This window comes from Vanellus vanellus (genome assembly GCF_965231255.1).
Source record: "Vanellus vanellus genome assembly, chromosome: 7".
NCBI classification, from domain to species: domain Eukaryota; kingdom Metazoa; phylum Chordata; class Aves; order Charadriiformes; family Charadriidae; genus Vanellus; species Vanellus vanellus.
Genome location: NC_138912.1, coordinates 13,791,067 through 13,817,610, shown reverse-complemented (window position 1 = coordinate 13,817,610; position 26,544 = coordinate 13,791,067). Strand labels below are relative to the sequence as shown.

The following is a 26,544-nucleotide window of genomic DNA, read 5'->3' as shown; positions in this document are numbered from 1 at the left end:
TCTGACAAAAAAGCTTATCTGACATGTTTTGCCTCCCTTGGAGCCATGCCATAGCAGGCCAATGGGATTCTTAAAAATGACTGCGTGGAAGCAACAAAACTTATGAAGCAGCTGTGCTCAGAGATGTGAGTGGTAATGGAGTGGAGGCGATGAACGTAGTGCTCAGGACCTGGAAATGGGTGGAAAGATGGAGTCAGCTTGTCAATTTTCTGATTTTGCCAGTTGATTCCTAAACCAAAGTGTCAGGGTTGTACTGCAGAGAAAACCTTTGTCCTCTCTTCCAATTCCCTTTCCTCTTACGCTAATTCTTCGGGACACTGCAGTGATCAGCACTCATGTATGTGTGTGGAAGGATACAGAAAGGAAAGTCTGTGATTTTTCCCAAGGTATCAGTGACCATGTTGGAATGAACATAGTGGCTGTGGTTCGCAGTCACTGAGGCGGTCATTCACCTCCTCCACGTGTAATTGCAGACAAGACTTCTACCATAAACCTGCAAGGACTGTATCGCTGGGAGGTAATTTTGCAAATGTAATGGAAAATGCCAAAGCCAATGAGCTGGTAGTTGTGAATCCTGGTTCTAGGTCCTGAACCTTTCCATATATTAAGATCTCTGGCACCTGAGTTAGTGCGCAGAGCTTCCAACCACAGTGGATAGCTTAAAGCTGACTGCTCCTCTGCAGAGCACTGCAATGCCATCATGCTTTGTAACTTTAACTTTTAATTTTTGGGGACCTCATCCTTCTCCTGTCTCCTCGGCCTCCTCCAGTGGGGGATGTTAGGAAAAGAAGTATATTAGGGGCAGTGAGGGACATGAGTAATAGATGCCAGGTAAGTAAATTGAGATAGATCATTAGCATCTGGATGGGAACATTGATAAAGCTGACTGTTGTCTATGTTCTTTCTGCAATCTGACTAAAAAGCAGAAAAATAAAGTGTGTAAGCAGAGGAGAAGCAATGATGCATTTTAAATTGTATTCGGGTTTAATGGCCTCAAGGGAGATACATAATACAATTTTTATTTTTCTAAAGAGTCATGAAATACTCTACTGTCCTCAAATGAAATAGACTGCTGTATTCGGGCTGCAAAAGTTTACCCCATGAGTAACTATCCATGCACATCTCTCTGTTTTCTGTAATGGGGTAACTACTGTGAGTAAACTTATTCCCGCATGTAAAGTGTTCTCCCAAGTGAGACCTATAATCAGAGGAGTGTTTTTCTATAACTGGTGTTCTCAGTTCCAGCAGCTGTGGTGCACACAGCCTCTCCTCACTGATAACATTATTTTCTGTAACTATTTCTGCTTACACAGTAAGTTACCGTGATGGTGAAAATTACTTTGTAGTTCTATGGAGAATAGCACAACCATGCATTTACTCAAATGACATGTAATTATAACAGTGAATGCTGCTTTTCTCTTTCTGTGCCCACAGTTTAGGATCAGAGCTGTTCTGTGTCTCTAGAAAAAGCTGGTGACCACAAAACAATGTGTCAGATGTTGCAGCAGTCGGGGATTTCCTATGTAGAATTGAGAAGAGTAAGAAGGCATCATGCAGAACTACGCTGTGCAGAAATACCAGGCTCCAGAACAAAGCATAGATCAGAAGCTTTATGTTTCTCTTCTGCTGATTTGGTGCCTGTTTTTCCTGTGGAAGCACAGGTCACCAGCTGGGTTTCCTTCTACTTCTGGTCCAGGGCCAGTCATAGAAGTGCTGGTCAAACTGCATATATACAAAACCAGCCGTAAGTGGTGGTGCTTGTAACCCATTTAGGGGAATAGGTTCCTCCGTAGAGGGGAACTATGTGCAAACACGCTGTGATATGGAAAAGCCTCTGGCAGAATAGCTGAAGAGCACGCAGCACCAAAGCGGCCTTCGCTGCGGCAGAGGGCTTTGCTCTGACGATCTGTGGGGAGCTGGAGAATGTGCCGCTGTAGCACGAGTATAATGGGGTGGAATAACCTTGGGTAAACTCTGCCTTGCTGTGACAATGAAAAGGTTTTACAACCAAGCGTGTGGCTGTTGCCAATCAGTCGCTCTTTGCCAGGTCAAACACATGCTTTTTTGGATGGCTTCCATCCCCACTGGCACCTGAAATTTAACAAGCAAATGCTTGCTGTGCCTTGTAATTAAAAGTGAAAAGTACATGTGTCCAGTGCCAAAAAGACAAGAGAAAGCGGGGAGACATGTTGTTCTGACCTGCTTAGCAGTAAAACAAAGATGAGACGTTCTGCTTTGTTGGGTCTAGTACGATGGCTTATTCCACTCCTGTGCATGCAAATTGGATCCAGCCTGGGATTTGGTATTGTGGGCAGGTTGGGATGGCAGCCTTAGAGTATCTGAGTTCTTTTCCCAGCCCTGATTTTGCCTAAGCCTTACAGCCATGATGCATTTTCATTTCCACCTGCCAACGAGGATGGCAGAGTGGTTTTCCTTGAGGGGCTCTTGCTCTGTATCCAATTTAGCTTTGATTTGCTCCTGGTCCTCGGGGCACCCTGCAAGGTGCATCTGTGCTCTCGCGCAGCTGCCGGAGGTGGTAATTAAACGAAGCGTTGTCTCAATAGGGGATGGGGTGTGTGGGCTTGGAATTCTGTGAAGTGTTTTGTTTTGGTATGCCAATTTATGGCAGGTATGGCTGCAATGCCAAGAGCCTGTTTTAATTTTGTACAGATTAATTGTAATTGTGAACTGGATGTAATTGGGTATGAGAAACAATAGAGGTCAGAAAGATTAACTGGGGTTATTCACTGTAACAAGCATCGTGGGCTGATGTGCGTCTCCTTAGAGAAGGCAAGGTGGTGCTGGTCCTCATTTGACGTGCTTTTACTAATGCCTTTACTCAGAGTTAATAACGTTAAGATATCTCTCCTACAGATTTGCAGGCAAGAGGACAATAGACAATCATTCTTTTACCACCAAACTGCTCTATCTCAGAGTCTCCCCAAAGTCTTTCTGGCATCTCCATCCTTTTTAATCTTTACGAGAAGCAAATGAAAGAATTACTGAGATGCTGTAATCTTAAATGTGTGCTCTTCCCTGACTGAGCCAACTGTATGTAGCACGTGCTGGGACTATATATTCCAATTGCATGTTTAGTGTCTGAGAGTAATACTAGTATGTCATGCAGGTAGATTATTCATCCTCATAGGCCAGACTTGTTCTCCCTTGAACTGCTGGTTCCAAGTTCTGTTGAGACAAGGCACATATTGGGTTGGTTGTAGCTCAAAATTCTTAGTTTTATTTCTGACAGTACCAGGATTCTGCTGAGGGGCTTTTCAAGTTAACAGTGAATCTGGAGTGCTTGATCCTGGTGGGGAGGCTGATCCTGGAGTGCTTGATCCTGGTTGGACAGCAGATTTATGCTGGCATCATTTCTGATTGACAAAATGGTCTTGATATCTATGCAGAATATTGTTGTGGTACAACTTAGAAACCTTATGATTAAACTTGCTCTCAGTTTTGAAGATGGGCTGTCTAACTGCATATAATAAGGGGACAGCAGAATAATTACATACTGCATTTCAGAAGAGGATTTAATATTCATAAAAATGAACAAGCAGCCCAGTGATGTAGTCTTTTGTGTTGTGTTATCACCAGAAGACCCTGCTGGTTTAGATTTAAAAAAAAAATAAATCGTTTTATAGCTTGTTACTTTGTAACAGTCCTCTTCTTTCATGTGCCTTCTACAAAAGACAAAACATTCTATAAAGGCATAGGACATGCATGTAACCTGAACAGCACGATGTGCTCTGATCATTCTCAATGCTGGAAAGGTGGGGAACCCACAAATGGGGTCCTCCTGATGTTGGTGTCAGAGATCTATGCTGTCTTCTCAAATCATCTTTCTGGAGTAGAGAACTGCAGTCTCCAGTACAGCTGGAGGAGTCTATGGAGGAGGTCCTTCACAGGAGTTGGATGCTTACAGGAACAGGTGTTGACATCTGGAAAGTTCAGTGACAAGCAATGGGATTCTGCAGAGTAGAGGTTGGTTTGTAATTACAGAGAAGTCCTGATGGGAAGGAAATTCTGGAAAGAGGTTAGCATGAAGTGCCGGAAAGGTCTTGAGAGAGCTATTTGGTTCTTTGGTCACGGTACATATAATGCAGACCCGATGCAAAAGGCTCGGGAAGCTCTATTTCATTGCTCAGTTTCTATGGGTGTCTGACTCATTTTTCATTATCCAATAATAAATACAGTAGTGAAAGTCACCTTTAACACTTAAAGATTGCTTGGATTTTATGGGATTGTATTGAAGTGAGTGCCAAGGTATAAAAGCCTTATGGTTGAGGTACTTTTATAACACATGCTTCATAAACCCTTATAAAGTGAGCGCAGTGCACTTCATCCTTTAAGATTACAGCATTATGGTTGTGAGAGATGGTGATCTGGTGCTATATTCATTAATTAAATCTGTTATTAATGTTAAATTTCGGGCAATAAGAAGTAAAGTTACAAGAAGTTGAAACGGGGTAGGTCCCGGCAATTTATCTCTCGTGAAAGCTCAGTGCACCTTTACTGCTTGACGGATGCCCACAGGTTATCCTTACGTTAAGGGCGTTTTTGAGCCGGTGAAGCAAGAAGGAGCCCCTAATCTGGGCTACTCTGTAACACAAGGGATTGCAATGAGTGTTATCCTTTTGGAACGCTAAGTTAGTAATTGCGTGGAAGCTGTTGCCCTCTGCGTGGCTGTCTTGCTTGGCTTCCCAGAGAGCTGATGTCCCTCTTGTCACAGCTGCTGATCACTAAGTAGTGGGGTGGGTTGCTTTACTTGTACATAAATGAATAGGATTTTGCTCTAGAGCATATTTTTATCACTGCCTTCTCCCACTTTTCCCTGTCTGACTGATACACTGGTCTTGCTGACTGGAAAGTAGAAGTTGGCTTCCTTTTTCCCCGATTATCGCAGGAGTCAGCGTATCTACAGGGCAGCGAGCAGGTATCTGGCTGTTTCTGAACATCTTCTGTAAAAGTTTGCATAAAGTTAAGGTGTGTTTTCGAAACTAGTGAAAATCATGCAGAGATATCTTTAGCTTAATGCTGATTTATATGGGTGGTACTTTTGCTGGTAAGCACTCATTTACTTGTGACACCAGTATATTTTTATCTCAGAGGGGTTTGGGCTGATTTAATTAAACTGAAGGCTTTTAACTGAAGTGACATGTGGTGGGGAAAGAAGAAAAAACGATGAGATTTTCTTTGCAATGAGTTGCATCTGTCCTCCATGGGGCTGGCAGGTCTGCTGTGTGGCTGTCTTGTATGAGGTTAAAGTTGTGTATATACCTCTGAGGGCATCCTTTAGCCTGCAGGGCAAGTAAATTGCGGTAACGATGTAGGAGAGGAAAAATGGGAGGGGAATGAATAACCGAATATATGCCAGTGGGAAATTTCAGATGGTCAAACGTTTAATGTAAAATGCCTCAGTGGTAAAAAATTACTTTCCCATTACTTTCCCATAAAAGAGTTCCAAACTATTCAATGAAAACTAATATTAATAAAAATACCTTTTATGTGGCACATTGAACATACTTGTGATGAGCTGATGTTTTGAAGGAAGAAAATAATTTTTGTGTCTTTAAGCCTTTAAATGTCATTTGATTTTGTTTTTTTTGGTTTTTTGGTTTTAAAAGGAGGAAAGGACATCATAAGTCCAAACAAAGCAAAAATCCTCTGTTTGCATTGACATTTCAGCATAAATTGTTGAAACTTTTTGGCTTTTTAAACTCAAAGCTAATATGAAACTTTGTTGGGAAGTAGGCTTAGCTCCAGAGGTCTTGTGGGACCCTACAGTCCTTTAAATGTTTCAAATCAAAATGGGAAACCAAAAAAAAAAAAAAAAAAAGCTGTATTCTTTTTTAAAATCAGGTTTGTATTTTCCTGTTGTTGATGTAGCTGTAGCCTGGCTTTAGGAAGGACCTAAAGTGCTTCTGAGTTCAGGGTCTAGAAGGAGGAGGGGAAAAAAAAAGCGCCTTTTCATGTGTAAACTGAGTACCCTCATTATGGAAAGCACTATGGAGCTCTAAACGTGAAACCTTAAGTTTCTGTTTTTGCAACAGTGTTTGTGGCAGAACTACCTTTTCAATTGTAGAAGAGGACAATGCAGTGCTACAGAGCAAATTGCTAATACTTTGCTGAGGAGCTGGGTTTCTTTTGTAGCTGTGGAGGCTTTCATGGTTTCTAGGTGGATTTTTTTTTTTTTTAACTGTTTTGTTTATTTCTTTTTAGAATAGCACTTTATATAGGCAAGTGAGAATGTAACTAGGACCTCTGAAAAGGACTGCTTATGAAAAGCACATTAAAATGAAGAGGAAAATCAGAAGGCAGTACACAATAGTTTAATGCTATCTACTTATTTCTGGGAACAAAAGACATTTATTTTGAACATGTCGTCTTTATTCATTTACTGGGATGCTTTCTGCTAATGTAGCTCAGTGGTACTACTGCTACAGTTATTGTACCTATAAAACTTCTCCGTGCTGATTTAAAGAGATGCACTTTGGTAATTTACAGTGGAAATTTATGTTGGCTGAGAAAAATAAAAGGATTCAATGAAAACTAATATTAATAAAAATGCCTTTTGTGTGGCGTGTTGTTTCATTTTTTGTCCAGAGATAGTTTATTAAAAGGTTCAGCTGTGTACAAAACAGATCTCTGTTGTGCTGGGATAACACAGAACCAGGGAGCAAGAGTGGTGATAAAGCTTTTGAATCTGATGCTATGGATACAGGTAATATGATGGGGGGGGATGGGGTGGGTGGTTGTTTTTGTGCCTTGGGTGCAGAAGAGGGAGGATGGCGGTGATGTGCCAAGCAGGCCTGTTAACGTGAGGGCAGAGCTGCGAAGGATGCTGAGAGAAGAACCGAGTGCCAAGCTGTAGGGGTCTTCGGCGTAACTGCAGTAGGCAGATTCAGGCAGATACGAGGTCAGGTTACCTGTAGCTCCAAGCCAGTAGAGTCTGGGCATGTTGTAGTGTTGTGACTGTGAGAAGTGACGTAATCAGTGGTGTCGAGACTGGAGGCAGCCTGAGCTGCAGTGATCATGCACTGATGGAGTTTGCAGTCCTGAAGGGTATGGGTCAGGTGAAGAGTCAAGTCAGGAGTCTGAATTTTAGGAAAGTTAACTTCCAGCTCTTGAAGGAGTCAGTCAATAGAGCCCCCTGGGAAACTGCCCTCAGGGACAAGGGAGCAGACAAGAGCTGGCAGATCTTTAAGACCACTTTCCGTAGAGTGCAAGAGCTCTCAATCCCCAGGTGTAAGAAATCGGGAAAGGAAGACAAGAGAACAGCATGGTTGAGTCGAGACCTGCTGGTCAAACTAAAGGGCAAGAAGGAAATGCACAGGCAGTGGAAGCAGCGACAGGTATCCTGGGAAGAGTATAGAGACACTGCCCGGTTCTGTAGGGATGGGGTCAGGAAGGCCAAGGCGCAGCTGGAGCTGAACTTGGCAAGGGATGCAAAGAATAATAAGCAGGGCTTCTACAGGTATGTCAGCCAGAAAAGGGAGGTCAAAGAAAGTGTACTCCCCCTGATGAGCAAGACTGGCAAACTGGTAACAATGGACAAAGAGAAAGCTGAGGTACTCAACAACTTTTTTGCCTCAGTCTTCACTGGAAACCTCTCTGCCTATACCTCTTGAGTGAATGGACCGCAGGGCAGGGACTGGGGGAGCAAAGTCCCTCCCACTCTAGGAGAAGATCAAATTTGTGACCACCTGAGGAACCCGAACATACAGAAGTCCATGGGACCTGACAAGATGCATCTCAGAGTCCTGAGGGAATTGGGTGATGTAGTTGCCAAGCCACCGTCCATGATATTTGAAAAGCCATGGCACCCGGGTGAAGTCCCAGTGAGTGGAAAAAGGGAAACATTGCTCCCATTTAAAAAAAAACGTTGAAAGGAGGACCCTGGGAACTAGCGACCCGTCAGCCTCACCTCTGTGCCTGGGAAAATCATGGAACAGATCCTCCTAGAAGCTATGCTAAAGCACATGGAGGACAGGGAGGTGATTTGAGACAGCCAGAATGGCTTCAGCAAAGGCAAGTCCTACCTGACCTTCTGACTTTCTATGGTTGAATGACTACATCAGTGGACAAGAGAAGAACTACAGATGTTATCTGTCTGGACTTCTGTAAAGCTTTTGACATGGTCCCCCATGACCTCTTTGTCTTTAAATTGGAGAGATGGATTTGATAGGTGGACAGTTTGGTGGATGAGGAACTGTTTGGATGGTTAAATCCAGAGGGTAGTGGTCAATGGCTCAATGTCCAGATGGAGATCGGTGACAAATGGTGTCCCACAGGAGTCTGTATTGGGACCAGTACTCTTCAATATCTTCATCAACGACATAGGGGGATTGAGGGCACCCTCAGGAAGTCTGTGGATGACACCAAGCTGAGTGATGTGGTTGACATATCTGAGGGATGGGATGGCATCCAGAGGGACCTGGACAGGCTTAAGAAGAGCCTATGTGAACCTCATGAGGTTCAAGAAGGCCAAGTGCAGGGTCCTGCACGTGGGTCGGGGCAACCCTCAGCATCAGACAGGCTGGGAGATAAAGGGATTGAGAGCAGCCCTGCCAAGAAGGACCTGGGGGTACTGGTGGATGAAAGGGTGGACATGAGCCAGCAATGTGCGCTCACAGCCCAGAAAGACAACCAGATCCTCAGCTGCATCAAAAGCAGCATGGCCAGCAGGTCGAGGGAGGTGACTGTCCCCCTCAACTCCGCTCTGGGGAGACCTCCCCTGGAGTACTACGTCCAGACCTGGAGCCCTCAGTTCAGGAAAGACATGGACTTGTTGGAGCGGGTCCAGAGGAGGGCCATGAAAATGATCAGAGGTCTGGAGCACCTCTCCTATGAGGACAGGCTGAGAGAGTTTGGGGTTGTTCAGCCTGGAGAAAAGAAGGCTCCAGGGAGACCTTATTGGAGCCTTCCAGGACTTAAAGGGGGCTTATAGAAAGATGGGGACAATCTTTTTAGCAGGGCCTGTTGCAATAGGACGAGGGGTAATGGTTTTAAACTGAAGGGGGGTAGTTTTAGACTAGATATAAGGAAGAATTTTTTTACAGTGAGGGTGTTGAAACACTGGCCCAGGTTGCCCAGAGAGGTGGTAGATGTCTCATCCTTGGAAACATTCCAGGTCAGGTTGGATGGGTCTCTGAGCAACCTGACCTAGCTGAAGATGTTCCCGCTTATTGGAGGGGAGGTCAGATTAGAGGAACTTTAAAGGTCCCTTCCAACCCAAACTATTCTATGGTTCTGGATGAGTGTGCTAGTTCATTACTGGTGTGGTTCAATATTCCAGATCCCTTGTGCCTGGCTAGCTTGGAACAGAGGAAGAGGAGTGTGTCAACATCTTGACTCATCCGGCTGGACATAGCCTATGTGAAACCAATACTGAGGAAGGTGTTTGCATTAACCCAGTGACACACCTGAGATTCAATCAGGGTATCAGGGACTCAGATTCTTAATTACAAATCCTCCCTTAGTTTTTATCATATTACCATGATCAGAGGGCATGCTGTTTTAATGGATTTGTGCTGTGATATGATGTGACTTTCCTCCCTCCTCACTTCTGCATTTGTTCAGAGCTCCTTTAAGGGTCCTAAATGCTCACCAACAAATCTGAGTGACTGTAAGCTACTTCTGTGGTTTGCTTTCAGCCCAGATGCATCATGGCAGGTTCTTTCTGCTTGGGATAAATCTCCTCGAAGTATTCGGAGCTGGATGTGTTTCCTGATCACATGCCAAAGATCTCAGTCTGTATTTGTACTTTATGTTGTGGTGGCCTCTCCGAATCATCTCCCTTCTATGTGCTCGCCCTGCTGGTGTCTGGTGTTCTGCTGAACTGAAGTTTGTTCAGAACAGCCCTGTATGTGCCATCATTACCCCTAAAGCTCCTGCTTTAAAGGAAATACATCACGTACCAGAAAGTGCTCTTCCTCTGCATTCATCTCCTAAGGAGCTACCTGAAGTTCAGTCTGATTTTCAGCCTGGTTCATTTTGTCTGGTGCCCGACATTCATTGTCCACTGAATTTTGGAGGTCAGGCTGTAGCCTCTAGAGGAAAAGCTATGTAGTATAAACCGCCTCATCTCAAGTATGTTTTCAAGGACTTACCCTTAGCAGTAATCAATCCTGCCTCCCCTTCCCCTCTCCACTTAAAGAGGAGAGCAACTAGAGAAGGCAGCAACTGAAAATATGTTATATATGTGTGTGTGTATATATATTCTAGAATGTAGCAAGGTGAAATGCAATTTCCTTTTTAATAAAGGCTGCCATTTAATTTAATATTATAGAAAATGATTAGATCTTTAAACCCTATAAATTACATTTGACAACCTCTCTGGTTCTCCTTTGCTATTCCTTATGGCAATTATAAATGGCAACATAGGGTGCTGGCAGAAATGCTTATTCTGACCAGTTTGTTTATTGGCTCTTAATGAAAAGCGATTAATCTAAATCACTACTGGGGTGGATCCTTCGCCCTGGCCCCATAATGAGAAGAGGAAGTTTCAGGCCTTTCAGTTGTTCCCTCCCTCCATAGCTTCCAGCAGAAAAAAGACAAACAAACAAACAAAAAAAGCCCAGAGTCTCCCACTCTTCTTTTCCTGTTTGCCACGTAACTAAACTGTGGACCGGTCCTAGCTGCATGACTGGTGGTGGCCTTTTGTTTTTCACTCTGAGCCTCCGGTTTCTTCCATCCTGCTTCGTGTAGGATCAGCCTTGCCTGGGAGGATGGACAACGACAGAGATGATGGGCGTTTTCTCCATTTGAAGAATGGCGAGTTGGTATCAGAACTGGGTGAAGAGGGGTGGGTGAGTCATGTATGGCACTTACAACAAGATACAACTGTTGTTAGACTCTTCCAGCTTTCCCTCTGGCTGTTAATTTTCCTAGCTTGATGGCTTTCTTATTCAATCTTACAACTGCTGTTATGCTTCCAGAGGAACAAATTGCCTGGCTTTGTGAACTATCTGTTGGAAACATCACCTTTTCTATCTCATCTGACCCATTGCTTGAACTATCCACCCAAGTGTTGCAGATTGTGTGTGAAAGGGGAGAATGGATGTTTTGTCAGTGTACCACATCAGGTCTGTGCAACTGTTAGCTGTCTTGTGCTCCTTATCTGAGGGCAGAACTCTTAACAGTGAGCTTTTAATATACAGTATTATTAACTTTGTAACCTTCTGCGACATCAGGTGGAAAATCTTTTTATTCCTGAAGTATTCTTCCTTTTAAATGTAAGATCTCTCTGGAATATCTTGCTATATTGGCAATCTTACATCCTCCTTCCATTCTGAAGATGCAAGCGATTTTTACTAACCTATGTTACAGTTCTCTGGCTGGCACAGGCTTTAGATGAACGGGGGTAGACTTGGGGGACAAAATGTCTTTGAAGTCTCAGGCATCAGTGACAGAAAAAATATCCTGAAATAGTGGGGAAACCTTTCTTCTTTGGAGCAAAATTAAATACATATTTTGATTTGATTAGAAAGAGGAGATGTACCAAAGCTTCCTTGTAGGTGGAGGCAATCAGGACCTATTCTCAAGACTAATTCCCAGGGAGTCAGTTGCCTGTGGGGATGTTTCCCGCTTCCCGTGCTGTGCGCCAGAGCACAATGCAACTGCACGTTTTCAGGACTTGTGGTGTGGCTTTCCGTGGGAACAGGCAGAGATTGCTTTATGAGGGTGGGAAGTGGTATATGTGAGGGGTGTTGAAGGAGCTCTGAGCTCAAGCTGGATTCATACAGGTAGCTTCAGCCTGGGACAACTATCAGTTCTAGTTTTAAAGGCCCTTCTCATTTCTTAATAGAAAGGATCAGAAACCATTTACACTATATTCACTTTCCCCGTGGTGACTTCACGGAGTTAACGAAGTGCTTAAGATAAAACAAGTGCTGACATTTTTTGCTTGATCAAGGACTAACATACCAAGGGTCTTACCATTCCTTGCAACTGATTTTGGCTGTCAAAATTAATGTGCTTCCCTATTGTAGTCTTGAAGTTGGAGTTCTGTGAAGGTGGATAAGAAAAGTTCACATGGACATGCGAGTGTAACAAAACTGCAGTGGATCTCAGCTAGCTGATCCTTCCGCAGCTAGCGAAAAGAAAGCAGTTCCTGGATCTGTTTTAGTGCTGAAAGGCAGTTTCTATATTTGTTTCAGCTACTGTATCAATAACCTGCTGTGTTTAGCACAGCTTTAATTTATTTCCCACTGTTTGCCTTTGTTTTATGGTGCTGGCATTTGCTTTAATGGGATGTCGTTTTCTCCAGATGTTAATAAGATGGTGTTAATGTTTCCACAACATTTTTCTTGATAACATTTATGTAGAGCGTGCCATCTGATAATGTGGAATTAACCCATTTTAAAATATTGGTAATAATTTTCTAATTAAAATTAGAGGCTCAGAAGTGTTTTCCTCCGTGTACAAATTGAGGTCGTACACTTTCCCGCGCTTGGGGAAAATGATGTATTCACTGAGTGAATGAATATCTTCTACTCTATAAATTGGAAGCATGATGTATGAGATTGTGTATCAATAGTTGCGCACACGCACATGGACTATTTTCAGATACCAGCAGCTGATCCAGGTAGGCATTCTGTGTTTCCAGTGAGGTGATGCTCTCCTTCGTAGCTCTGCAAGCTGCCAAATAATGAGCCTTAAATCTCAGGAGTGCCCTGTTGTGTACTTTTGGAGAGAGTATTGCACATTTGGGAAGAGAGGTGGTCGACTGGAAAGGCACCAGGAAAGTGTGGTGTGCTGTCTGAAGTTGCTATACCAAACCAAAATTGGCTTTGATATCAACATAGCGTTTTTCATTCTTGCTAGGCTTTCTGAATTAGTCTGGATAAAAATAAAATGAAAAAAAAAAAGGAATCACTGAATGAATCTATGAATGAATCACCAAATAAAATCGAAGTGAAACACTAAAAAAAAAAATCCCCTATTTGGGAAATCCTGTGGTCTGTTTACACTGTTGGGCAATGTTCTGAATACATCTAACAGGAATCGGTGCTGTATGACCTCACTTTTAAATGATGTTCAGTTCCACTTTTCCATTAACCGTCTTTCCCTCTGTTTCTCTGTTTAGATCATGCTGCTTAGTGATCCAGAGATTGAAAGCAGCATCCTCATCAGCTCTGATGAAGGGGCTACCTACCAGAAGTACCGTCTGAACTTCTATATCCAGAGTTTGCTCTTCCACCCCAAGCAGGAGGAGTGGATCTTGGCTTACAGTCTGGATCAAAAGGTGAGCAATTGGTTTCGTGTTTCAATGATTCTTGACCAAGGTGTTGAAAATGATAGTGTCTAGAACTTCTCACTTCCAGAGACGGTGAAGAAATCATGGTGTGCTTTTCTGCTCTCGCCTTGCAGGTTTAAATGTTTAAAGCTTGCTCAAGGGAGTGGAGTTATACAGTGGTCATGATGGGTGTGGAAACTTTGTTAGTGGTGACGGCACGAGAGATGAAGAGTCTGAGATTTGACATGACATATGGAGCTGTTTGAAAAACCTATTGATTCGTAGGCCCTGGTGATTGCTGAGCTGTCTTTGAGGATCGAGCAGTCAGCCCGAGTTGGTCCATAACAGCTGGCTGTTGGGTGTGAGAGAGTGCTCTTTCTGCTTGCAAGCTGAACCGGGCTATCTGGATATCCGTGAGCAGCAACAGATGACAAACTCCCCTGTGCCTCTTTCTAAGTCACTTTGCAGTGCCTTCTGTTAGTGAGACAACTCTTAAGCCTGTTGCTGTGTCCTTAGGAAGCCTGATCTTACGTAGCACTCATCTGTCTTGAAAGATGCTGAGCAATGCAGGTGCAACGTGGCTTGTAAAGCGCTGTGGCTGTGGGGCGCGTGCTTCGGCACTGGAACAGCAGTCCCACTGCAGCCCAAAGCTCAGACATAGACTGGATGAGCAAGTTACAAATTTTAGAAGGCTTAAAACTTGCCAAGCTTTTATCTTTTCTCTCTTCTGTTTCTGTCGTCCATAGACTCTGCAAAGTAAAAACATGCTCAATAGCCACTTTAAGGTTTTTGCATTAATCTGTCGTGTGTCTGTGTGTGTGTTCTGGGTGGGATTTTCAATTCCTACAGTTATTTTTGAAGTTTTCTAAACTAGTCAGTCTCACATCCCAGCTGTAATGAAAACACAGCCAAAATATTGTACCTCTCGTATTTGACAGAATTTCCTTTGAAAGGCTAGTGCAAATCTTTACCCAAGTAGATACTGAGAATATAATCAAATAATCTCCTGTTGCTATACTTCCTGATGCAACCTTTCCATCCCCTTGTTAACAGAATGCTATGGCAGGCACCAGGTGGTTTGCAGCTATGCTACTGATGATGCTTGAGTGACATTTGCAAGCACAAAGCTATTGTAAATACACTCCTTTCATAGTATCAAGTCCTTACTGTATGAAGGAGTTAGTCAAATGTCAAATAGTTTTGTGCACTCAGACCTTCAGTGTAACAGGGATTTTGAAGTAGGCTAGAAAGACCAATTTATTTATTTGATGTCACGGAATGGTTCGATGCCGCTTTCAAACTGGAGGTAAAGATTTTAAATGGTACTGGTGTTTGTAGAAAGACAGCCCCGAAAGAAACAGACGTCTTGATGAGGCGCTCATGGATGTGAGAAGCCAGATATGACATGCTGAGTATATGTTTGCAAAGAGATCCAGCTGTTGCGTGTGTGGAGCATCTGCTCTTGTGTTGAAACACTGTACTTCTGTTTCCAGTACTTTGTAGTCTTTTTATGATGTGTTAGCCACTGGAAGGAGAAATCAAAATACAAAGTACGCACACACACTTGACTGTGAGGTTGTAATTATGCTCTCCTGGTCCAGTACAGCAATAGTGGCTCAAGAGCTTTTTTGCTTCTGCTTCTTCAAACTAAGGCATCTGAATGCCCACCTCAGCTGTTCTCTTCTGCTCAGAAGAGAGCCAAGGAAAATGAACTGTGAGTTAGAAACACCCTGAGGCTGCTTGCATTTTATCCCAGGGAAGGAACAAATTTGTTCACAATGTAAGAGTGAAGATGAGGTGCTCTGCAGCTTGTTGGTCAAATGGAAAAGGAGTAATGTGAAGTTCAGGCTTTGCCTTTATGTCTGCCTTTACGCTCAGGGCCACTCATGATGCTTTTCTTCAGTGTTCAGAAAGATGGCCTCAAGCGCTGGTTCAAAGTTGGTCCTCGAGTGGAATCGTGGAGGCGGCGCTTTTCCCAGTTGAAGCGTTTGCTTAACGTAACCCGGGTATAGATTGTGCCCAGCCACACCTTGGCTGAGTAAGAGCTGTAAAAGAATTGTCACTGGCTCAGGATCGTGCAACTTCGCTGCAGTTAACAGTTGATACCGAGATAATGGGCAGTGCTGTTAGAGCGCAAAGGCAGCGCTATAGGTTGTGACGGTGGTGCTATGGGAAGTCTCCAGATGAAGTCTTCTGAAAGCAATACGTTCCTGCCTGTCTGGAAACAGGAGTACTGCCACAACTGAGTGGGAACCAGAGGTCTGGATGACCTTCTGTTAGATGGCAGTTAGGCCAATGATAAGAAGGAAGTGTCTTTTAGGCTAAAAATCCTAAATCCTTAAGTGGCTTCGTCAGGTCTTGTGCATCTTCATAAGACTGTTGTGGTTGTTCTCCTCTCTTGTCCTCTAAAAGCCAAATTTGGATATCACACCTTCCCACGCTGCTATGTTATGCCCTGTCTGTCCTATCTGTGATCACGGGCTCATTCCAGTGGCAATGGGCATTTGATCTCTCTGCTGCTGACTAGAAGAGAGAGATCAAGAGCTCCTAAAAATAAGTGGCTAGAGAGGCTGCAGTAGTGCTCTGCAGCTGTGAGAAGGCTATCCGAAGAGATGCCATGCTGTCATCAGGGGCTAATTCTCCAGCTGCAGCCTGGTTCTGCTGGTACTCCTCTGTCCTTTGGTTTCGTGCCTGTTTTTCTGTGAGGCAGCACGAAGACACCTGGCACAAAATAGGTGGTGCTGGATCCGAATAGTACTTGCTCTCTTACTTCATGTATCCAGGTTTTTGGGATACCACTGCTCTGAAACAGTTTTGATTTAAATGCACGAAAGGGCAATAAAATAGAAAGTTTATCATTAGTCAGTAACCTGCAGGTGATACTCATCCACAGATACTGTGACAAGGAAGGTGCCGATGAAAGTCAGTGCCTTACTGTATGTTCAGTGGTGCAGCCGCTTCTACAGTGGGAGACCATAATCATCTACGTCTCTAAGCTTTAAAAATGTGTTTGACCTTTAAAGTCTATTTGTAATGACTACTTTAGACGCAGATTTAAAAATGAAAATAACTGAAAACAAATCAAATACATACAATTTGACTCCCAGCAGTAGGAACTATTGAGGGAAGATCTAATCCATCCTCCCGTAACTGTGAATGTGTAAACAGGTTTGTAAATAAAATTTCATTTCTTAGATTAAAAAATAACTTTCAGATTAATATTTATTTTATTAATTTTCTTTGAGTTAAAAATAATAATATGGTGTTGTGAGCAAGCTACGGTCAGCTTGGAAATTAATGAGAAAGATGAATCTGAAAATCCATTTTGCCTAGTATGTTGTTCCACACAGTGAAATGAAATATCAACAGCTAGTGCCCCACAAATAATTGATTTGGTCACTGCCTAGATAAAAAGATTTAAAAATTGTTTTGTGTATAAAAATAGAAAACAATATTGAAGTTTTTGTTTGAAATAAAAATACTCAATGTTTTGGTTCTTCCTGTTGGAAAGGTTTTCTCTGAGGTCTTCTGACCTACAGATCCATGGCTGTGATTCAAGCCTCTTTTTTAATCATTCTTTTGTTGTAAGCATCCGTCCTTCTTTTTAGCTAACTTCTACACATTTGACAACAATATTAGGCTATGTATCTAGTTCATTAGAAAACCAACCAGCCAACTAAAAAAACCCAACACGTTTTGAATTCTGTCCTCTAACAGAATTATTGTCCCTTCCAAGCTGAAGTTTTAGAAGGCGTAATCACTATTCCAAACTTAGAAGATGTATTCACTATCCTAAGACAGTAGTGAATAAATGGAATAACGTAGAACTCTGACATCCTTGTGGAACCACAGTCTTTACATGTCTCCTGCAGTTTGACAGTGGCCAAGTGATAACTGTTTTCAGAGTACGATATCCCTGTTTGTTTTTACCCAGCTAATAGTAATTTCCTAGAGTCTTTTAGCTTGCTTAGGAGAACGCTATGAGAACTCAGACTGAGTAAATGTGTCCGTGATACGCAAGGCTTGTCCCCTCTTTCCTAAGCAAGTGATGCCTTCCTGCGGTAACCTTCTAGTTGGGAATTTTCTCAGCCAGTCACTGTTATGCCACTATTGTATGTAATTCTGATCATAAGTTTATGCTTCCGGCTTCTCTTGCTTCCTCTCTCTTACTCTCAGCTTTGACGTTCAGGCGTTGCAGGATGCTCTGCAGATAGACTTACTGTTCTTCTCACGGCTCCTCTTATAGCCTTGTTGAATAACCCCTATCCCCTAGCTTATGCCTTGCATGGATCTGGTTTTATACCTACCTGCGGACTTTTGCTGTCAGTCTCACGTGATTCCAGTTTAAAGCCCAAGCCTCACAGCAATCTTATGTCCAAAAATGACCTTCCCCTTCTTTAAAAGAAGCAGCCCATCTCTTCTCAACAGAACTTCTCCTTGAGATATGACTTCATAGCTGAGAAAGCCAAAGGCTTTCTGACATTATCTCTTCTATCAACTGAAATAATTGAATACAGCATGAGTTCAGTCCCTAAAGTTTTTTTGTTTTTTTTTTTTTTATTACCACTCCCACATGGGTATTGTCCCTCTTTTTCCTGCTTGGGGCTATTCCCAGGAGCAAGGGAGGAGATTCGGTGAGAGGGCTGGAGCTCCGAAGGCATTCTGAAAGATGTTTTGCTGTGTGGTTGCTGATTACTTTGTTCATTTAAGGACAAATCACAGCCACCACCATTTGTGTTCTCTTTTTGAGTATCCAGAGAGTTATTGAGGATACTTCCTCAGCGTGAGTCGGCACAACATATCAGTTCCTGTTCTTAATTTTTGTAGCCAATTATGACCCTCCTCTGCCTTGCTAACTCTCTTGTATTATCAAAGAAATGCAGTATGACTGAGCCAAGAAATCTGTTTGTGTGGGCACGAATGTGTAGCAAGTTCATAGACCCTAATGTCTTCCCACAACATATAAAGTATAGACAGGAGGCATTTTGCAGGGCTTTAAGCAAGCATGGGCGGGTATAGTGCTTCCCCCTGAGCAACCATGTGGCATTGTGCAATTATCAGGCCCTGGGAGATTAATTGCATCTTATGAGTTGAAAATCTTGGACCTCTTCCCAGTGGCTTTGTGTGTGTCTGCTTTATTGATAAAATAGTGCAATCTGATGTCTGCACATGTTGGTTCTGTTAATGGCCCCCTGTGGCCTCTGGCAGAAGGTGGACGCTACGTAAATGTTATGGCCAATTTTGCTGCGAGTCAGGCTGGGTCTCACCAGTAGCGTCTGTATTGGCACTTGGATATATGAACCAATACAAAGGGAAAATGGGGCTTCATCCTCCGCTTTTCACCGGTTGTTGCAGAAAATATATAGGAAGCCATTTTAAATGCCCCTTGTATCAAAGTATGATGGGAAGAGGGATATATGAAAAAGCTGTGATATTCTCTGTTAGAAAGCATTGGAAGCTGCTTTATGGAGTGATGTGAAAGCTCAGAGTCTACCAGCATATACATGAGGTGTAGTTTTTATTGCTGCCGTTCATACTGGCTGGGGATGAACTGGTCTTGCATTTCTGATACTGATATTTCAAGTTCCTTATCATTTGTCCAAGGAACCAACTAATTCTTGATAAGCTCAACTTTCCACACCCCAATACCCCTCTGGGGAGTGGATCAGTCTGGAGGTGGAAACAGAGAGGAGTTTCCAGCCCCATGGAATTTCTTTCAGAAAGACATTGAGCACGGCTCTTTTACATGAATATTTGTTTTAAAGATAATTTTTTTAAAAAAGAGAGAAAATATTAGGGAAACAGGGAAAGAGATATTTAAAATATTTCAAATCGCCATTGTTAAAATAAAAAAAAAAGCTATGCAAAGAGATACAGTTCCCAGTTCCACCTATTCCTTACAGGCCAAACTGTGATTGAGAACCCTCTGGGAATAGGTGAGAGACTGAATAATTCAATAACAAACAATTTTAAATTCCCCAGCTACACCCTTATGAATTTGAGAACAAAAAGTTTAGCAATCAGTGACTTCTCCTTCCATAGGACTTAATCTTCAGCAGGAAGCAAACAAAAGAAAGTAGGTGTCTTCATATCTCTTTGAATGAGGTGATAAGTAAAATATGCAAGATAACATTCTGCTGTATCGCCAAGTTGCACCTGGCAGACAGTATCAGGTCTGGCTGAGGAGATTCCTTCAGTGTTGGAGATGCGGCAAGTAATGATCTGAAAACTGAATGCGGTGCATATCAGAGCCCTGACTATCTTGACTAGACGCTGCTTAATTTATCAAAAAGAATCAGAGATAACTCTGGGACTACCTGGGAAATATTTTTTTTAATAGCCTAGACACACAGAGCCAGAGCCACGAAGGCAGTGCCTCTCCGCTGCCAGGCGAAATTCTCCCCTGGAGTTTGGGCACAGGCTCAACGGAGCAGTTAGACAGCTAAGTGTGGGATTTTTTTTTTTTATTATTATTTTTGACACTGGTTGTATGGATTTGGATTTGGATTTCTTCCAAAGAAATCCATTGGCACTTGCTGAGAAGAGGGAAAGGCTGGGTTCATGCTCTTCTCAAAATGTAGGCACCTTGTTCCAGACAGTCATCCATTTTTGTTTGTGTTTCTTTGTGCTGAGCCATTTTCATGGAATCATAGAACAGGCCGGGTTGGAAGGCATCCCGAAAGATCATCTGGTCCAACCTTGTGTAGAAAAGGGAGCCTAGATATGATTATCTAGCACTCTGTCCCATCATGTCTTGAAAGCCTCCAGTGATGGGGACTCCACCATGTGGGGGAGGTTCCAGTGATTGATTGCTCTCACTGTAAAAATTTCTTTCTTATGCCAAGATGAAGCCTCTCCTGGTGCAACTTATACCCCTTTCCCCTTGTCCTCTTCATGTGGCTCTGTGAAAAGGGGAGTAACATAAAGAAATTAAGTCAGACCTTCATGCGGACGTTCATATATGGAGAAGACCACAACTCCTCATCTCCACTTTCCCAGTCGTAGCAGGTCACTGTACCGGGACGTTAAGAGAATCCTTGGTCCCCTGAGGGACCCTTGGACCCTGTGTCTCGGGGTGCCAGTGCTGCAGGCGCTTGGTCTTAGCTTCCCCTCCATCCGCTCTGCTCAGCTTCACTAAGACAGAGACTGGGGAGTTGTATTCTCCTTCATTCCCAGCAAGTGCCACAGCCCTTCACGTCAGATTTTTCTGTGCCTCACATGGAAACTTAGGCACATGGGGACTCCAGGGTTGTGTTCAGGTGAGGATATTGCACTTTGAGTTGGAACTCCTAATGTTGGACAGTGTGTTTCTAAGATAGCTGCACGCTGCAGCCGTACTGAAATTAAGCAGTGTGTGCTGCTGCCGGTCCAAAGTGAGATGTGACTCCAGCCCAGGCCTGCAGGTTTTCTTTCCTTAGGAACTGAGTTATGGGGCTGATGAGGAGAGGTGGGTTAGTGGCTGCCTCGTGTCTCATTTTGATACCCAGAGCCGTCACCCAGTCCTTAGCAGTACTCCTGGGCCTGGAATTTAGATGTAGTTGTCAGAAGTGTGAGCAACCTCTCTTTTTATCAGCAACAGCTCGAGACTGCACCTCTTGGGTAAAACTCAGCTTTTCTTAGCAAGAGGTGAACATTATATTTAATAAGGAAAATAAGCTCTTTCTGCTCCTGCATGAATCCTCCTGGTAGAATCATCATTTCATTGTATGATGTGAGAGAACACACTGGGGCTAATTTCTCATTATGGATCATTGATACCTGAAGAGCATGATGACTGTGGTTCCAGTCCTATGGATACAATACTCAGCTTTCAAATTTATCTTGCACCAGTCACTTGGCATTTGAGCATCCTGCAGAGTGAAGCTGGAGGCACACCTACTGCATTCTTTTCTTCACCCAAAGGGGACAGAAATGGAGGAAGCTGCCATAATAACAATTACTCCTACAGGCCTGTCATACTAAGGAAAGAAATAAAGTGAGTATGTTGCCCAGCTATAAAGGAACACTTAGTGTTTTGTGTTTAGTACAAGCCATATTACAGTAACTGCTCTTAAAAAATCCCTACCATACTGACCGGTCTGTTGTATTAACATTCATATTAAGAAGCAATTCCTGCCCCAGAGAGCTTGCAATTAAACGTGAAGCTGACAGACAAAGCATTGTCCCCAGAGCATCCATAGTGTATTCAGGCACAGGTCATTAAAGTGTTTCATTGCCTAACTACCACTGAGGACTATAACAAAGTCAGAAACTGAACCCAGATAGAGTCCTGTTCCCATGGCTTAACCACAAATAAGCCTTTCATCTCTATGCCTTTTGAATGCTCTTCTGAGAGCATCAGGTTCTACAAACATATCGTGTGTCCTTTGCTGGACAAGCCACCTGCCAGCAGCTCTCCCAGGCAGGCAGGGCTCCATCAAACAGAGAAACTGAAATGCTAGTAAAGTTAAAAAAAAACCCAAATCAAACACCTCCCCCACTCCCCACCCCCCAAACCCTTGAGATTGGGAGTATTTAAAGGCAATTTACAGAAGTCTCTTCTTCAATATGGTAATGAACTGGAGAATCGAAATCACTTAACTTCATTTACAAATCATGAATATGTATCAGTGCCTTTAAATGAAAGAACGACTAAAACAGATATAGTGTTTGTTCAATTCATTAAAAGGAAGACAATTTATCAGGAGGGTTTTTTCCACTCTTAAACTAAAGCTATATGCAAATGTAGGAAAATCAAGACCTTGCGCTAATTCTGCTGCATGATGAATATTTTTATAATCCTAATTAGAACCAGTCATTTAGTTCAGCAATTTCCCCCAATCTAGCCAATTTGAAATTAAAATAGATGCCTTGATTACAAAACTCATTAGCAAAGAAGCACCCTTTTCGCTAACCAGTTCATTTGGAATGCACAAACTGAATGAAGTGAGGAGCACTTGTGTTGTCAATTGCCGTAAGTGAAGTGAGCCTTAATTGTTAGCATTGTGAAGTATTTGTATTGCTGCATGTTTCATTGCAGTATAATATATCATTCATTAAATGTAACAAAAGCAGTTTTTAAATTATTTAATTAAGTGGTATTGGTGCACCAGGTAATTTTTATAAAGTCAAATGTCACAATTGTTTGCATTTGAAGTATTGATGGGCATTACCGTCGGAAAGAAGACGTATGACTCTGCATTTATCATTCTGATTACGGTAAGCCTGGCAGTTTTAATAGGAGATGAGAAATTAAATTATGCAGCTCTGGCTCTACTTCAGAAATGCCCATTGAATTTTGTCCTAGCAAAATAGTGAACTTAGGGCTTGTGATGATTTGTGGTGGCAAAAAGAAAGTAACTGCTCGTGAAACTTGATTTAGCTAGAACAGACTTTCCTATTGCTTTTTATTTATGTTATAGATACTTCATGAACAGGTTTTACTTTGAGAAGGAAAATATAGAGATAAATGGAGGGAGACACATTCAATGCTCAAATGGGCTCTGCTGCCGAAGAAACCTAGTTTATTGTGCAACAGAGCAAGGATCCTGTGGTTTATTCCTGGGCCGCCCTAAATCATGGCTGTATATTGATTTTATCTGGAGCCTAAGTGGGGTGAGGGGCGGTTATAAATATAGCAGATGGGAATAAACATAAAGGAATGAGGAAGTTTGAAGAATAAGAATACTGGGGGCATGATTTATTTTGCCTGACTGTAGAGATCTAAAATCTAGCCATGTATACCTATATTAGGTGCCGAGGCTGCACATAGTAGTTGGTGGTGATCTACTGAATGATGTTGATTGATTTCTGCAAGCAAATGCAGGTGACTATTTTTGGATGAGGTAAATTCTACCTTAGACTCGTTTGTATTGACTAACCTCCACTGACTGTCAAGAAAGTAATTTCCTTTGCTGAGATGTAAGTATTTGCTGTATTACCTGAGATTAAGGGACGTGAAACCAACCCTGTTGTCTGGATGCGTGCAAAATGGATTACATGGGATATGATTCCAGTATGATCAAAGCAACAAAAAGCATTAAGTTTCCCAGTTCCTGCTATCGTGCCTGCAGGTTATAATGACCCCCGCCCTGGGGGAGAGAGCAAACATGACGTGTAAGCAAAGATGGAATTCCCAATCTTTTGTTTTTTCTTTATCAGGATTGGTTTGTGTAGATATGAGTTACCTACCAGGCTGCGTCAGTGAAATTAGATGAATCCAGAAGGGTTTTCTTGGCCTTTTTTCCCTTTTCACAGAATCACAGAATTTTCAGAGTTGGAAGGGACCTCTAGAGATCATCCAGTCCAACTCCCCTGCTAAAGCAGGATTGCCCAGAGCACATTACTCAGGACTGCATCCAGGCGGGTCTTGAAAATCTCCAGAGAAGGCGATTCCTTTTCTTTCTTTCTCTCTCTCTTTTTTTTTTCTCCTTTCCCTTTTCCTTTGCCTTCCGTATTGCTTTTCAAAGCTCTGTCTCAGTATTTGTCCGGCCTGATGGCACCATTGAGTCTCCTCTAAAATCTGTTGGGCTGAATTATAGATGATACCACTTTCAACTGAAGAAAGAGCACAGTTCAACTGTTGACTCCACTCAGATGCTGACCATGGAACACTTCAGTTTGGTGTCCTTCCCCCTCTCATTGTATTGACTCCATGTGGTGCTTGAATTTAGAAATGTGACTAATCCAGGCCAAAGAACAACAGGATTAATTTTACCCAAAATATCACCACTAAAGTAACAGAGAGGAGCCTGTGACAATGAACATACTTGTGTGAATTGTCATCAAAAATTCATTTTGAATAGCACTACATATAAAATGTAGAACTTAATAGAAAAAAAACAAACCAAACCAAAACAAAAAAAGCAACCTTGACCTCAGAGAAGCCAAATGTTTTAGCCTGAGCCTAATTTTAAGATTTTAAATGCTTTTGTGGACTAAGGCCTATAAGTATGTAAGCCTTTACACATTACGGTGTGCAGTGGTTATACAGAGAGGCTTTCACTATTGCTAAGTGCCTGCAAGAACGTACAAGACGTGTATGGGCTTTTAATATTGGGATTTTAGGTAGTTTCACTCTCTTGGATTTTGCTGTTCTCTCGTCTTTCTTTAACGCTTCAGGATGTTAAAGTCAAAGCTCGGGGAAGATGGGTCTGCCAGCACCTGTAAGTATGACCGTGGGCACGTAGAATTGAATACAGAGGGACACTATTTAATTCCCTCAGACCAAGAGTGCTTTCTGGAAGGTGGCGGTTAAGAAGCTGTTATGTTTTGTTAACCAAGAAGGCTCATGCTTTATCCAGAAGGATTTGGGACCCAGCAGCTCCCATTACTGTCAGTGATTCAGGCAGCTGAGGACTGTTGGAAATCTGCCCAACAAGGACTATTCTTTCTGTCTGGGTAATGGTGGCGTTAATTAGAATTTGCACATTGCCTCGACAATAAAAGGCCTCACTGTTTGGAAGTGGAAGTTAGGATGGCAGTGGGCTATGTTAAAGATGTACAGTACTTTCATCTTTAACATCCTCAAAGATGGATGACTGGGATGAGATAGAAGAGTGTCCTTGAGGCAGCCAGCTGGATGGATGATGCTGAGGGATGAAGGCACAGTCCTCCTCCCCCATGCATGCACCTGCACATGCCTATTTGCCACATCATCAGCAATAAAGAACCGGGAACAGCCTGTGAGGGTGCTTCCTGAGGGGTGCATTTCTGTGTGCCAGATGGGGAGCTCGCAGTCAGGAGTGGGAATAGCAAGCCTGGGAATAGCAGGCTGTCCCTGGCCTTCAGTTCTGCCCCTAAGGCGGGGGGCTTTCAGCTTCCTCTTAGCAGCTGCTGAACCTCTGGCATATTTGTATAACCCGAAAAAAACACTAGTACTTGGAAAGAGGGCTATGTGAACCATCCAGGGATGGGAATCTTTAGGAAGCATGCAGTCCTGATCTTGATGCAGAGCCTTGGCTGTAGTTGGCAGTGCCAAGGACCAAAGTCTTTGCCCCTGTTTTACTTCTAGCTGCTGTTGTAACTATGCTTTCCATTCAGCCGAGGATGTGCAGAGCCCAGTCTGCCCATCAGATCCTACAGGCTGGCCCTAGACCGCGCAGAGCATCTGGGACTTGATTTCAGTGGGAGTCTATTGCTGTGATGGTAATATCTGCGTACTGCTGAGCATGTCACATCCATTTGACAGGACACTGTTATTATATCTTATCTCTATCAGTATATTATCAAAATCTTTTTATACAGCTGAGAGATGCATACCTGAGAGCCAAAGAAAGAGAAACTCCAGAAAAGGAGCAGGCAGGAGCTGGCATTTCCTCTCCACCGCTCTTCTGTGAAGCCTAACTAGATGTTGTAAATCCCAGGGTGCCCTGGTGATTTTTGCACCATGCGGTTCTTAGTAGGTCCTTTTGTGCCATGACCATGAGGAATCATCTGGTTTACCCAGCAGTGCCAGCGTCGCCACAGTCTTGTCCTGGTCATGTCACCTACCACTGCCATGCGAGGGGTTTTTAAATGGGTTCAGAAATCACAGCTCGCAGGTTGCCAGTACAGAGGCAGAATCAGCAAGGCAGTGAGAAAGGCTGAAGGGAAATCGAAGCAGGGGGAGGTGAAGTGAGCTGTGCCAGGCTAGCCAGCTAACCAGCGACAGAGCTGCAACGTTACCCAGACTTCTTAAATCCTGGTCTGTTTTCCTTTCCACTGGCCCCGGTGGCCCTATAGAAATGTTTCAGGAGTTCCTCTTCTTGCAGCCTCGTCTCTCGCCAGGCTTCGGGCTGTGGCAGAGCTTCCAGTGTGGTTGGGGTGCGGAATTTCACATCAGCGGTTGCTGTAGTTGTAGTTGTGCCACAGGGCAGAGAGGGCCCTTCTTTTATAGTGTACCACAGCAGTATACGAAAAAGCTCATACATTTAATGTCAAATAATTTAGTGGCTATTGTGTGAAACAGATTTCTGCAATACTGGAAGCTGGTATGTGGCCCTAGTTTTGTTTCAGGTTGCCCTTTGCAAATAGGTTTCCTCTCTGTCTCTCTCTCTCTCCTCCCTTTTTGACTCACCGACAAACCATTCCTGCCTCCAGTGCTTGGTTTCAGCGGGGAAATGGGCCGTGCTCTGATCTAATAGCACACCTGAGCTGGTTTACAAAAGATGTGTGCAGTCACGTATGTAGTAGCTGAAATTCAGTGTAGCAGGGAAAGGCTGATTTACATCACTGGAGGATCTGGCCTGAAGACATGTACGCTATTGTGTTCCCTTAAGAAAACAAGATAGATGTAGTTTATTCCTTCCAGTGTACAGGTTGTTGGTTTTTTTTTCCTTAAAATC

The 26,544-nt window shown here is 43.1% G+C and overlaps 1 protein-coding gene across 1 annotated transcript in view; it reads left to right on the top strand.

Moving 5' to 3' along the window:
* SORCS3 (sortilin related VPS10 domain containing receptor 3) overlaps window positions 1-26,544 on the top strand; it is a gene marked incomplete at both ends in the record, with an annotated part of 315,923 nt that overhangs the window by 164,448 nt on the left and 124,931 nt on the right. Inside the window, one exon of the mRNA XM_082486568.1 lies at window positions 13,091-13,249. Coding sequence (XP_082342694.1) covers window positions 13,091-13,249 — 159 coding nt within the window. The remainder of the gene's footprint in view (window positions 1-13,090; window positions 13,250-26,544) is intronic.